General features: G+C 38.5%; 1 protein-coding gene across 2 annotated transcripts in view; it reads left to right on the forward strand.

The window, feature by feature from the left end:
• The window catches only part of rad9a (RAD9 checkpoint clamp component A), a 40,858-nt gene that overhangs the window by 504 nt on the left and 24,643 nt on the right, over window positions 1-15,711 (forward strand). For both annotated transcript variants that reach the window (XM_028812272.2, XM_028812273.2), the window contains 4 exons: window positions 5,263-5,333; window positions 7,313-7,444; window positions 7,673-7,787; window positions 11,423-11,522. In XM_028812272.2, the coding sequence (XP_028668105.1) occupies window positions 5,263-5,333; window positions 7,313-7,444; window positions 7,673-7,787; window positions 11,423-11,522 (418 nt within the window). The remainder of the gene's footprint in view (window positions 1-5,262; window positions 5,334-7,312; window positions 7,445-7,672; window positions 7,788-11,422; window positions 11,523-15,711) is intronic.

A 15,711-nucleotide genomic window follows, 5' to 3' on the forward strand; every position in this document is an offset into this window, starting at 1 on the left:
GGGATAATTATGAATAACTTGATGGTGGGATATCCAATAAATACTGTCACGTGTTTCGCTATTGCATGGACTTTGGGGAACGGAAGCAGGGTTAGGGGTGGAGAGCTTGTGTGCACAATTATGTGGGGCACCTCCCTAGAGAGAGCTGAGTGACAGGATCAGGGTGAGATAAAGGAGCAAATGGTTAAAGGGGCAGACAAGCCCAAGGTTACCAGTTTTTTTGTTGTTATTGTGGAGGTGTCCCTGTGACTCAGACAAGGAGCAGTGGGCACCGTTTTTATCGCGGCACACCAAATAAAAAGCCAGTCGGCATTTTGAAGATTCCCCCAGTGAAGCGACCCCGTGTGTCTTATTCGACAGGCCGTCATTAGCCTACACTCTCAAAAATTGTAATATATTTAAAAGAAATTGATAAAAAAAAAAAGTTATCAAGGTACCATTAAAATATAGTTTAGACATTACTAGTGCTGCTAATGGCGACTACTGCGTAAAAAATGACTGATTTTTATTTTCTTACATATGACTGCAAAGCCCCATTTTCAGCAGCCATTCCTTCCTTCAGTGTCCAAACGGCCAACTGCCTTGGCTTATACTAAATCAGTCTTTCTGAATGCTAATTGGTTATTAGAGGCCCCATTGCAGGTGTTGTAATTACACTGGAACCGCTGGTGTTCTGTCGATTTGTGCTGCCTTGTCAAAATAAGCTACACATGCAAATATTTACACGTTTAAAAGTGAAAACGTCAAAATTAACATCACATTTTTAAGGTATTACACACCATCAGCCAGATTTTTTTATTCTAAGGTTGCACATACCAATCATGTTTGGCATACAATTATAAAAATGCTGGACAAAAAAAAAAAAAAAAAAGACTATAATGGGAAAGGCATTGGATACGGTTGCTCCTAATGGCTTAAACAGCAAATGCTAATTTTAGTAGGGTCTGTTTTAATTTAATGTATGTTATTTATTTATTTATTTAATAAAACTTATTTATTGGTTGTTTTTTTTGAATAAATGTACAGAGGGTCCTCGAGTTACGACACAGTTCCATTCCTATGACAGTGATGTGACCCGAATTTTGGTGTACGTTGCAACACACTCTAGCCTAAGTCACTTACCTATCCTAACACATTTGCAAAATCATAATCTATATAAAAACACAACTAAGCTACAGAAAAAGGAAAATGACATAAATATACTGTACTGTAGTAACAAAAAATGACAAAAGAGTGTAAAAAAAATATTCCTTCTGATCTCTTTACAATGTCTAATTTGTATCATGTATGACTCAGGCGCCGCCGAGAGTGGCAGCCTTTTCAGCAGCTCCTGTGAATTTCCCCTTGGGATTAATAAAGTATCTATCTATCTATCTATCTATCTATCTATCTATCTATCTATCTATCTATCTATCTATCTATCTAATTTCACTTCCATCGTGATGGCTTTCCTCTTCTTCAAAGCACTACCATCTGAAGACTCTGACTTTCGTTTAGGAGCCATGATAAGGGCCACAAAGTCGCCAAACAAAGCCACACAAATGGAACACTTCCTCCGCGTGCAACGAAAGTAGTTTGTCATCTCCCTCACTCATATGCTGCATTACTGCATATTCTTCCACTGCGTGCAACCAAACTAGTTTGCCCACGTAGTCTGTAAGTACAACGCTAATGGCATAAGCCGAAACACTCGTGTCATTTTTTTTAAGTTTTTATGGGAGTGAGCGATGTAAACTCGAAATGTTGTATGTCGAGATGTTGTAACCCGAGGACTCCCTGTATACTGCACATGCACAGAAGCACATTTCAAAAGGTTGTGTAGTTTGACAGAACACCCGCCAATAAAGGAAGTAGGATTGCAAGGTCCTACCATTCCTAAAGTTCAGTTATGTGTTCAAAAAAGGCCAAAATCAAATGGCTTTCAGGACTTGTGTACTAAACGGATGGACGGCATGACAAAGGAAAACTGAAGTGTTCTGACGAATTCATAACATATTTATTGGGATAAAAATAATATATAGAAATTTACAGAAATTAGAATATTGTAGGTGTGGGGTTGGAAAACTAGAGATACAAAGGTCGTGGCACCAAATTGGCACCATTGTAGTGTTGGGCTTCGTGGGGGAGGTTTCACTGCCTTCCGTTTAGTACACAAGTACCTGGCTTTCTCTAGAAACGTGTCACTCTTATTATTTTTTTTGTAGAATGAAGATTATTCCGGTGGCGCAGTGGGTAGCGCTGCTGCCTCGCAGTTGGGAGATCTGGGGACCTGGGTTCGCTTCCCGGGTCCTCCCTGCGTGGAGTTTGCATGTTCTCCCCGTGTCTGCGTGGGTTTCCTCCGGGCGCTCCGGTTTCCTTCCACAGTCCAAAGACATGCAGGTTAGGTGGATTGGCGATTCTAAATTGGCCCTAGTGTGTGCTTGGTGTGTTTGTGTGTGTCCTGTGGTGGGTTGGCACCCTGCCTGGGATTGGTTCCTGCCTTGTGCCCTGTGTTGGTTGGGATTGGCTCCAGCAGACCCCCCGTGACCCTGTGTTCGGATTCAGCGGGTTGGAAAATGGATGGATGGATGGAAGATTATTCCATGTGACAGATTACCAGAAAACTGAAGAAAAAAGAAGAGGAAGACCAACTGCATAAGACGAGATGGGCATCAGCAGGTGTAATGTGAGACACAAATGTCTTACATGCCCTCAGCTGGCTTCTTTCTTAAATACACACCAAACACCACCATCATCTGCAACAGAAAACCGATGACTTCTGGATGCTATTCAGAATACACTTTTCCAGTCAGCTACTGTTCAAAGTTATTTTTTCTTTCGTCCATTTGTTTTTATCACCAGTTTCAGAAATGGCTTTTTCTTTGAAACTCTGCCTCTAAGCCCAGAATCCCAGAGTTGTATTTCCTGTGTTGCAGGTGACACTGGTATTTGGGGTGAATTTAAGAGAGAAGCCAACTGAACTGCTGTAAGATGTTCGTTTCTCACACTAGGTATTCTCATGTCCTCCTCCTCTTCTGCTGTTGTGCATCTTGGCCTGCCCCTCTTTTTCTGTCCTGGTCAGATCCTCTCAAGACAGTACTAGACACTTTTTTATGAAACCTTAAGTTTCTTGGCACTTGAAATAAAAACAAAAGACTGTCACGTTTCTTGAGAAACATTTCATTTTGGCAATTTTTGAACCCAGAGCTGATCTTTCGGAATGCCAGTACCTTGCTACCTCAGTGACCAGTGTAACAGGTATCAATGGTGCTAATGCAATTACAAAGGTTTCTCTAATAACCAATTACCATTTATATATGACTAAGGATGAACTAAGGGAGTTTACCATTAGAACCCTGAAGGAATGGCTACTGAAAGAGAGGCTTTACAGTGATACGTCAATAATGAATTACAAGTCAGTCATTTCAAGCAGTAAGTCATTAGAAACACCAGTCATGTCTTGGCTGTATTATTAAATATTTTTCATGGTATCTTGATTAAACAAGATGCCAATTTCTACCAAAAACATGAAAATGTCTGGGTGTGTCCACACTTTTGTATTTTAATGTAGTTAGAAGGTTTTATGAAATTAAAAGGCTCCAAGGATCTCCCTGACAATAAATTAAATAAAAATGTCTTCCGTTTGTCTCTGAATATAATGGAAATGTTATATTAGCTATTTTTTACCCAAGTACTTACAAGTAACAGTACATCTGCTTCCTTTTTGGTGCATCTGGAACTTGGAAGGCTGTTGGGTTAATGGAGTTTTTAACTGGTACTTACTCTGTGTTTATTCATAGTGATAACTGGGGGAAAAATTAGTCTCATGATGTCATAGCAAGTTTATAGAGTTTGATACTGCAGGCTTCAATACCAACACTGAACAACTGCAACCAATCTTAAAATGTCCATAAAAAATCTCATATGGCGCAATCCACATGTCAGTTTTCCATTTGTATGCTCACAATGTCCAAAAACACCTGCATTTTTTGTAAAATATTATTAAATACCTGTAAAAAAATCTGGATTGTTTGGAAATGTAAATGTTCTAGTTGTTGGGTATGTTAGACTTGCAGACTGAAATTGCTGATCTCGATGCCAGACCATGTCAGTTTACAAGACTGAAAATTGCAGGGCATGTCAAAATTTAGTGACCACGTGACAACCGTCCAGCACAGTCGAGCTTGCGCCTTTTTTGGACAGCCAATAATGTGCTGCCTGGCATGGCTGGCACTGTATGAAAGGTTAACAGGTACAGCAAGTTCAGCTGCAATCTCTCCCACTCTGTTGTGGTACATAAAACACGAGACATCAGACAGATGAGCTTCTGTTCTGTTTGTGAGGTCCAGAACTTATGCTCCTGCTATCATTGTCACTGCATTATTTGCGTTGCATTACCGGATGACAATTCATTGGTTGTCAGCTAACATGCACATAGAGCACTCCCCTAGGACTAAGGACAAAATCAAAACTGATTTTGTCTTGAGCGAGCCACAGATTAGTTGGAGCTTGTTACTGGGTTTGTTGCAGTGCATGACTGGCCTTCAGAGGCCTATGATTCTGATCATAATGTCACCTTATTTCTGATAATGCAAGTCCACCCTGCTCAGTATTCGTCTTCCCTGCTAAAGCAATGCCCCAGTCAAAAATGATTATTTTTATGTGTTACTTTAGTTTGTAGTGATAGCTAAGAGAAACTTTTACTGTTCTGTTTTCATGCAGAAGGGGGATGAAGTTTCTGGGAATAACAAGTCCATGGTGACCAATGCTACAGTATCAAAACGTCCATGAAAATTCTCACATTACTCTTGTCTCATAATCTGCATATCCAGTCATCCACTTGTATGCTCACAACATCCCAAATGTGTATTTTTTTTTTCTAACATATTGTTAAATAAACCACCTGTAGAAAATGTTGCTGTAAACAAAAATGGGTGTGGCATAGCATTTGAATTGAAGACCTGCCAGCCCACCTCGTTCATTGGTCAGGAGTTCAGCTCAGTAACTACTTATTCATTGGCATTGCGTGACTTGTTTCATAGGAACGTGCCGTCAACTGCCTCCAACTCGCCAAGGTAATGTGAATGAAGGCTACGACTGAAAATCGCTGGAATAGTCGCATACTACATTACAAAAAAAACCAACTTTTTCCTGCTTAGTTAGTAGACTTGAAGGAAAACAAAAGCTAGATTTGGCTCTATCTTGTCTGATTTAAAACTGAAATTTTCTCCTCCGATCCCAAGTGGCTATATTCTTCTTCTTCTTCTTCTTCTTTTCTTGCAGTGCTGGGCAAAGCAGTTCATTCACTTTCTCGGATTGGAGATGAACTTTACTTTGAACCTGTGGAAAGTGGGGTAGGTTAAGAGAGGATGCAAACCACTATGTTGTAGTTAAAGAACAGGTTTTGGGGAGAGTATTAATGTCTAATTTCTTTAGTTGTCTCCATGGTTCCATTACTTATGACTTTTTTTTTTTTTTTTTTATAAACCTTGTTACATAAATAGCTATATGGGAAAAGAAATGGGCGATTCATAGCCAGTCTGTGCAGCATCAGTAAGTTAGGAGATCTTAAAAGATACTGACATTGGCTCACTGCATATTTAAAATGTACCTTGCTATTACAAACCTTTCCTTGATGTTCCCATTTCTTGGAATTTAGAGCTGTCTTTCTAGCATAGATGGAGAATGTATCTCTGCCTTTACCAGGACCTCTGCAAATGTTCCTTTTCCCTGTTTTACACTGTAATTATATATGTGGGCAGAATGGTGGTGGGAGTCTTTAATTGTGAGTGTGTAATACATACTCTTTAAAAACCCAATAATTCACAGAACCCTGACATTCAAAATACCATACATGCCATAATTCTGGTTCAAGAAACCGGAATATTAGTCTCTGATAAACAGGTTGGCATATGTTGCTTTCTGCACAAATAGCCGAGTTATATGGCCATGTAAACTCTTAACAGAGTTATAGTTAAGGATTTTGTTGTCCATACATGTCCATTGTCCTTTGCACTCTGTTAGACTGCACATGTGTTAGTGTTGCACACGCTTTCAGCAGCTTTAAGTAGAAGTGTCTACAAGATACATTTTTTAAGGCAAAGGCTTGGGCGATCCCTTCATTCCTCCTCTTGGCTGGAATAAAACGTCTCAATATTTCAGAAATCGCTAAATTTATGTTGATGGGCTAAATATGCAGTGCTAAGCTCAGCTGCACATTCTCAGGAGACTCGGGCTCCATACTTGTGTTTGGATTCAAAGTGGCTATTGATGATATCCATCCATCCATTTTCCAACCTGCTGAATCCGACCACAGGGTCACGGGGGTCTGCTGGAGCCAATCCCAGCCAACACAGGGCACAAGGCAGGAACCAATCCTGGGCAGGGTGCCAACCCACCACAGTATTGATGATATTTAATCTTTTTTTTTTTTTTAGCACATTTGTATGACATTATGGCATTTTGCTAATGCATGTAAACAAGATTTTTTAAAAAAAAAACAGGTTATTGCCTTAATTGGGTAATTCACATTATTCTGGTTTTCTTGGTGTATGTAAATGCACTCTGTGTTTCCTCACACCTCCAGTAGGTCCTGTTTTTAGTCCAGGAACTGTCCGTATAGAGCTTTGCTTGTGTTGAGATTTACTCTTTTATGAAGTCCCAGTAGGGTTTTGTGATTTGAATGATCACATTAGAAATATGTATTTGTTGGAATTTAGTCTGCATTCTACATGTATGTTTCCCATTAGGTGTATTACATTAAGTAATATGGATGCCATTATTGTGTTTGCTTTTTTTCTTTTGGTACTGATGTACAACATGTTTTTAACACTGTTCTTACTATGAGGTTATGTTCCATATTAATCAATCATCAGAACAAAGTACCACTCTCCTTTCACAGCCCAAAAACATGCAGCTAAAGCATTTTCAACTCTAAACGTCCCCAGTATGAATGAGTACTGATGTGCACAATATTTAAGTGGTGTGTATGGCTAACTGGTGTCCATCTGTGATTGTGACCCTACAGTGGAAAACCTTAATCAGAAAATGAATGAAGGTATGCATGTGTAATAATTCATGGACTTCGCAGTTCTGTAGCAAAAATATTCCTATCTTAAAAATTCCACTAGAGTACTGTGACAGTTTCATTTCTGTAGTTTTCCCTGGTTCTGATCGCTGCCATTTACTTGAATAGTAAAGAGTTAGTAAGGTATGTAACTAACAGTTCCTCATGTAATTATAAGCAAATTGATGGTGAATGTTATTAAATGTCTCGCTGTACCTGAACTTTATAATGATCACATTTGTCTACTTTTCTTTGTTTTGTTTGAAGTTGGCACTGAGGACCGTGAATTTGTCACGCTCAGCATATGCTTGCTTTCTCTTCAACCCGCTGTTTTTCCAACAATATGATGCAGAAGCACCAAAAGAGGACTCACAGTTCCGATGTAAAATAGCAATGAAGGTAAAGATCAAATTTAATTGTAGGCTTTTCATTTGATAACTTTTTGACAGGTTAGAATTTAGATTCTTGTAGTATTCGTGGTTGTTTTGTAAAATATCTTACTATATTGCTGTCCTTGAAAGGTGCTATAAAAAACAAGACTGATTTAATCTGATTTCTTAAAATCAAAATTCTAGAAGAGAGGCAACCAAATTAACATATATTCTGCTTTAATATATTTTTCCCCAGTCTGTGCAAACCATCTTTAAGTCACTTTCCACTTTAGAAAAGACTGTAGAAAAGTGTCGAATTGATCTAAACCTTGAGCGCAGCAGATTGGTCTTTCAGCTGCTCTGCAAATATGGTAAGTATTTTTGCCTGTGGGGCCCCAAATGTCAATGTTTTGCCAGCATCTAAGTTTTATAACTATTGGAGCTCACAAAATAGTGGCTAATCGCCACATGTTGTTCTATGAGGCAATGCTTCATCCTTACACTTGAGATGTAAAATGTGTTTGTTATAGCAACAGTGTTTATATTATATGAAAGATACGTTTTATGGCTGTCTAACGACCCCTAGACTTTTTATGAACATGTTAGCTGAAGCAGCTAATCACAAAAGGTGTTGCATCACTGATATGTCACTGCTTGCAAATCCATGTTCATTTCTTTACCCTTGATGTAATGTTGCAGCATCAAGCTATTATTAATAAATATATTTAGTTTTTTTTTTCTTTTGGTTAAAAAATTATTGTATAGGAGTTTAATAAGAAGGATAACACATGGGCGGGTATATTGGTACAGAAGTGCACGACACTAGGGTCCTAATTTAATTCCAAACTGAAGGGCTTTCTTTGTGTGGTTAATGTGCTGCTGTTGTATTAATGTATTTTTACTCAAGATCTCTGATTTCTTCCAGTATTCCCAAGATATTCAGAGCAATCATTTGAAATCTGTAAATTGCTTAAGACGTGAAAATTTGTGCCCGATTTGAGCCTGCCCTACAATTGACTGGCATCCTTTCCAGGGTTCTCTATATTCTCGCATAGGAATTTAGAATCTCTCTCTCTCTCTCTTTATACATATATATATATATATATATATATATATATATATATATATATATATAATTCACTAAGTCCATGGCAAGCAAGACGCACGCAAGACGGCCACGCCCACCAACTCACAGAGCACCGCCCACCAACAATTCACTAAACAGCCGACCATGGCACGAGAGCGAAAGCATTTGCCAAGAATGTGTTCATTAATCAAGAACGAAAGTCGGAGGTTCGAAGAAGATCACATACTGTCATAGTTCCGACCATACACGATGCCGACTGGTGATCCGGCGGCGTTATTCCCATGACCCGCCGGGCAGCCAACCGGGTAACCAAAGTCTTTGGGTTCCAGGGGGAGTATGGTTGCAAAGCTGAAACTGAAAGGAATTGACGGAAGGGCACCACCAGGTGTGGAGCCTTTGGCTTAATTGGACTCAACACGGGAAACCTCACCCGGCCCGTGGCTCACAGGTGCATGCGACTGAGGCAGTGTGTGGAAAATTAGCAGTCAGCGTGACTCACAAGTGCATGTGGACTGTACACAGACGAAAGTAATTCAGGTGAGGAGTTGGGGGCGGGTAAATGAGCAGGCAGTGCGTACTGAACGATGACTAAGAGATGACTTAAGAAATTGGCAGACTAGAATGGAGGGGGCGGAATGGGCGTCAGACGATCGAACTTGCCTATCTAGAGGATGTAAATGTCCTAACACGGGTTCCGTATGTGAACCTGCAGAAGGATCGTTACCGGTTGTGCCAACCCGTCGTTGGATGGTTAGGACCCGAAACCTCTCGGGCCCACTTCCCTGTCCTCTGTCCCGAGTTTCATCTTTGCATTCTCTTACAGTCGTATCCTCAAACCCACCCCATTTGGACAACTGTGTCTTTCAGGAAGTGTTCACCCATCAATACATAATTATGCGGCGTATGCTATGCCGCGGGTTGGCTAGTGTGTGTGTGTAATATATATATATATATATATATATAATATAACATTTTTTATAACCCTTTAACAGCATAAACTCATAGTCCCTAACTCCAGACTCTAGGAGTTACTGTTGGGGCCCCATCTTATCCTTAGCATCCTGACCTTACACCTCATAAGGAGGCATCAACAGGAGCCATGTAAGGTGCAGTGGTCAGTCCCTTTCTCCTCTCCATTTATACCAAGAACACTTGTATAACAGTCAAGTGTAAACATGACCCTGCACTCTCCATACTATAAGCACACCCCTTTTTGAGGAAGGGACCAAGAGGCTTAAGAAATACTGTCCTGAACATGATATTCCACATTGTATGAGGTAACCCCAGTCATCGAAGTTACAAGAAACACTGACCTAGTAGAGTCACTACTCCTTATTTGCGATGTTAAGAGAATTTTCAGATTTATATGCCTAGGATTTGTAATTGACAACTTCTCATTTCTCAATGGTGCGTTATTGGTGGCCTTCCTTCGGGAAACAATAGTAATCGGAGTAAAATAATCTGGAGTCTGCTTTCTGTGGATAGTGGGGTTATGAGCATTAAGGGTGGTTTCACACAGTGAGCAAAAATAAAAATGATGAGATTTCTGAAGTCCACACTGTTTGTAAAGATGGTTTTAATTCTTGCTTACTGAAGGAAAACCCTTTCTTCCAAAATTCAGAGCTCAGTGAAGCTGAAGTAGCTTTATCTGCACCACAAACAGGACCTTTCAATAAGGTCAATGTGATGCATAGAAGTATTTTTCAAATGTTGGCTCAGCTCTGTTTCATGTTTTTAAGAAATGCCGACTGTATTGTAGTAAGATTTTGGCATGGCTTCATTTGTCTGCCTATCATTTTATCCATTCATCCACCTGTAGAAAAGATGTCCAAATTCAAGAAAGAATTCTTCCTTCCGTAATTCATTCACTTGATTCTACCTGTGAGCAATTTAAAAGCAGTCTAGTTTTTTCAGTTCTCATATTTCACTGTGCTTTACTTGACATTTGTGAGCAGAAACCCTTCTTTTTGTATTGTTTAGCCTCCTTTTTTTTTTTTTTTTTTTTTTTTAAATCAGTTTCCATTTTGATTTTTTTCCATTGAAATGCGCTAAAATGTTACCGGTGCCGGCCTTTTTAAATCTTAGAATATGAATGAATATTTTTTCTTTTGGGCTACATCAATAAAAAGAATTTTATTTCCAGGAAGTCTGTAATTTTAACAGATCTTTTAATCCACAGTTTGTTTTATAGAGTGAAACCTATTTTTAGCAGAAGTAAGAGCTCTCCCTCCTATTTATAAGAGCCCAGTAACATTAAAATGCTGAAAAATGTGTAAGTCCAAGACAACGTAAATAACCTGAAAACAAGAAAACTCTTACTGCCAGCCACCCATAAAGTGGAAAAATATCCATAGGATTATTTAATTTGTGTGAATCACTCTAACAGGAGTAAATTAAAGCTCTGACTGAGTTTGATAATAGCAAAAAACTAGCTGGTACAGTCACATTCTAGCGCTGAGGTTGCCCGTGACATTTAAAACAATTATTTCTAAGGTTACTTAGTTCTGTAGATAACACTTTTCGACTTATGGCTACCTTGACTATTGTGAACATTTTTTTCATTAAGCTTTTTAAAAGGAGTTGTTTTGGGAGGTTTATAATGTGCCATTGACCTAACAATCTATCAATGCATTCTCTTCTTGGTTAATTACTGTAGTGGGAATGGCCAAAGGGCAAGTAGTTGTTAGTTTTCGCATTGAGCACACTTTAGCTGCTTGTGTCCTGTGGTGCCAGACATGATTTAACCTTGCTTGCGGTAAGCACAGTTCAGGTGAAAGAGCTAGGATATCTTTTGCCAACTCAGATTTCAGTCAGTAATTTGTCAATGGCAACAGTTAACTTAAGCTTAGATTGTAACATACAAGCTGTAGGATGTTTGGTTATATTGATTTTTGGGGGTTTTTTTTATAACTTTTTCAGGAATCACAAAAACACATAAATTGTCCTTCCAGGAGTGTGAATCTTTGCAAGCTGTTTTTGCCAAAGAAGAATGTGTTGCCATCCTGAAAGCCCAGCCCAAGTAGGTGAAGCTTCAATTTCTTCATTGTATATTGTCAGTGCAAGATACTAAATGAAATCTTTGAAGTTTTTATGAGAAAACGATTTACAGCAATTTTGATTTAACTCAGATGATCCAATGTTAGAAAATAATTTTCTTTGAACTCTGTTACATAATCTTTAAATTTAGTTTTTTTTTTATCTCTGTGGTATTTCGTTTCAGTTGAGATTTATGAAAATTTTTTTCCATTTCTGTTTGTTTTTATTATTAGCAACTTCAGTTAGTTCTAGCTTAAAAAATGTGCTATTTGATGAAGAGTTAGAAATCCATGCTATGCTTATCCCTACTTGGCAAAGGGGTTATAGAAGCAAGCAGATACACCCATGTTCTTTTAGCTGTGGCCATATACACGGAGAATTATCCTCTGAAAGGGTTATAAAATGTGTGTATCTCAAGTTGTAGCTCCCTGCATCTGTTCAAGGAGTGGGCCGTTTACTTTGGCAGCGCCAAGTATTTTATATTTCAGATCAGTTTTTTTTTTTTAACAATACCTTAAAAGGGCAGGTAGTTCACACATCCTCCTAGACATTCAATAAACGGCTGTGCAAGTGCATGTTTTGTGCTTGACTTACTGAGGTGACCAGACAGCAGCTTTTTACTGAGACAAAGTTAAGCTTTGTTGACCAACATAACAGGTGATTTTACCTCTTTCGGTAGTGTTTTTTTTTTTTTTTTTTTGTTCCTTCCTTCAGCAAATTGTAGTCCACAACTGTTACATGGAGTTTTTTGTGAAATCGGTTGCAAATTTGTTGGAAATTTTCACTTTAATGGAATTCTAGAAACCAGTCCGATTCGTTACACACTGGTAGCTGTTATTGTCATTACGAAGGATTTTATGAAGGCTTTTTTGCTATCTTTTCATGTTTACTAGCTTGTTCTGTGTAGGTAGCTGGTAACTGTCCTGCATTAGGCTACATAGCCATATAGTGGAAAAGGAGGGATAGCCAACTCCAGAGTAACCTGCAAGGCCCAAAATGCTGTGAGCAGCACATCCTGGTTATGTTAAGCAGATAAATCAAAGTGTTTGGCATTTTGTAATATTTATACTGGATTAAAGTTTCATGTCAACGAAACAGGCAAAACATAATTATGAAAACATGCCGAGACAGGCAGTCTATAACGTGTAACAAGGCAAATTCAGTCCCACCTTAATTCATTGGTGCAGGGAAAAATAAAAACATACCTTAAGAGGGAAAAAAAAAAAAAGGTCTCTTGTGAAAAATTTGTTGAAATGTGAGAGTTGCCAGATTTTGCTACAGTTGGCAGAAGATGCAGTGCTTTAGTTGTAGCAGAGAGGAAATACCTGACAGATTAACTCAGAGACTTCTTCAGGGTGCAAACACAATAAATTGTTGTTCAGCTGTACCATTTTTTCATTATATTTTGAGTTGAGTAATGGCTCTTTGGAGGTTTCTGTGTGTTATGTCCAAAATTTTAATTTAGTACTTACATAGGTAGCCCTTCACTGTAGGGTAATTTTCAGTGCTAAGAGTCAATAGATATGAAGTCTAATTAACCGAAATATTAGAAAATCAACCTAAATGACTTAAACCCGATTAAAGAAAATGGTGAATAATAAACATAAATAACTCTACTGAGCAAAAGCCACTTCAACTGCAGATGATGATGTGCTCTTATCTTCTAAGCATAGCAGTATGACTTAATCCGTTACACTTGTCAGAAGGCGCCAATAACACAAAGCTGTTGTATCAGTTATTTTTTATTGTTTTATAAATAAGTCACCGCTGATATATTAACAAGTGATTTGTTCATCAAAATCTGTTGATTTATGTGATTAATCTACTGAAAGCATAACTGTGTTTTACTCAGACCTTCACCCAATAACATACAATGGCTAGTATCAGTACAAGTGGCTGTTGAGTAGCCTTACAACTTGATGATAAAACCTATCTTTGAATTTAATGGTATGAAAGTGAATAGTCTTGTACTGTTAGAACCGAAGAACAACAAAAGACAGTACAGAATTGGGAAGGTCTTTATAAAAATTTCCTTTCTAAGACAGCGTGTGTTTTGTACATCCTGAAGAGAAGGGCGCTGTGTGGTGTTATACAGTAGGCCATTATCCAGAGAAGATAAGTCTGTCACAACCCTTTTGGATATTCATGCTAGAACAAAGCAACTATGGGATGTTCGACAGTCGTGAAGAAGCTCACATTAGTTGTGCTTGTCCAGGGTTAGCTATCTACTGGAGTCATTTTTCTCACAGCCTGACATACGTTTTCCCTATTTAGAAATCTGGACCACTCCCCCAAGTGACCCGTCCTGAAATTCAGTTGCTGATAGGCTTGTTAACAAAGACATCATATAAAAATTGAACCAATCTCACGAGATGCTCATTCATTTCCTTTTCTGAGGTGGCCAAATTTCTTAGCTTCATCAACTTTTCAAAGTGGTCCTTCCTCTTTTTTTCAGCAAGTTACGGTTAACTTTTTCATCTCCTTGCTATGAATAACCTGGGTGACTTTGCCCATGCTCTTATTAAAATATCTATCAGGTTTCCCATAATTTCTTATAGGCTTCTTGAAAAATCTTTCTGTATGGTATCACTACACATCTTCCACACCTTAGCCACTGTTATAGCTGCCATCTTGGTCTGTCGGTATCTTTCAGTGGAATTTAAAGACTCTCTACTTAAAAACTAGACTTTCATACTTTATATGTATGAACATATTGCATGCTGACTGTGTATTCTGAAAGCTTCCTTTGACTGATTGTTTCCTTTAATTTACAATAAACTGTTTTCACATTTTACGGAAGAAGCTAACGATTGCCGAAAAGGTAAAAGTTTTTGGATATGTTGAAGGAAGGGAACAGCTACACTGCTGTAGGACGCCATTACGGCATCAGTGAGTCCATGATTCTTTTTATTTAAAAAGGAGGAAAAGAATATAAGATCTAGAGATGTAAGTGGACGTAATAAGGCGGTAGTCCGGATGGAATCTACTTTAGGGATTTGGATTGAAGACTGCCGGAAGAAGAACAACGGTGGTGCTACACAGTCGCCTGAAGAGGCTCCTTTAGAAGAGCTGTAACGCTCTCCTTTGTTGTGCAGTAAAATTAAACTCATTGTTATCGGACAAGTCGTCGTATCATTGTTGGTGAATAACCATAATTAATTTTCTACGTACTGTACATAGTACATGTACATACGTTTAGTGCCACTGTACACACATTTTACTGTATACAATTTTTCTTGCATTGTACATGTTTATTACCGGTGGCCTGTCTATTGTAATGGCTGTAACATATGTGATATCGGAGATGCTCGATATCTTTAAAATAACATTTAGGTTTTACTGTATATAAACAGTGTGTTTACATACATAATGTCAACAAATCTTACCTAATATCTAAGAGAATACAAAGAGTTTATGCTGTGTAACTGTGTGGGAAATGTTTATAAGAGTGTGGGAGAGTTTATAAGGGCTTAAAATATATAACCATATAAACATAGGTTTTTACTTCGCAGATTTTCACCTTTCGTCGGGGGTTCTGGAACGCAACCCCCGCGATCGAGGAGGGATCACTGTATTCTATACTTTACTGTTATACATAATGTAAAGCCTTGCACTATTTTTTAATGTTTTTTAATCAATAACACAGTAGAAAAACTCCATACTCGTGTCATTCTGTTCTTTTTTTAATTAAGTACTGGTCTGAACAGGGAAAACCAGACTTGCCTGTTGCCAACAAAAATCTTGGTGGTCTTTCTGGGAATTTTGAGGCAACCCGCACATTATATTATCTCCAGCATGTCCTGTGTTTCAATTCAGGTAACCCGCTCAGTAGGGCATTCCCAGTACACCTGCTGTGGCTGACATCCTGAAGAATTCCTCATTATATACCCAGTCTCACCCGACTACTCAGTCTAGTGCAACAGTGGTGGTATACTGTGGTTCTGACAGATTGTCAGACTCATCACCTAATCACTAAGCTTTCACAATGCAGTTATTGGTTTCTTATACCTTTTCACCTCCTCCTTTTGAAGTAAAGCCGAAGCTCCTTTTATTAGTGAGGATGGGAATACTCCCTAGCCTGTACAATGACAGCTTCATTTAAGAATTTGGCTACTACCTGACCACCAATGTCTGGTATAAAACCAACAGTACTGCTTCTTCTGCATCCTTCT

This window comes from Erpetoichthys calabaricus, chromosome 10 (genome assembly GCF_900747795.2).
Source record: "Erpetoichthys calabaricus chromosome 10, fErpCal1.3, whole genome shotgun sequence".
NCBI classification, from domain to species: domain Eukaryota; kingdom Metazoa; phylum Chordata; class Cladistia; order Polypteriformes; family Polypteridae; genus Erpetoichthys; species Erpetoichthys calabaricus.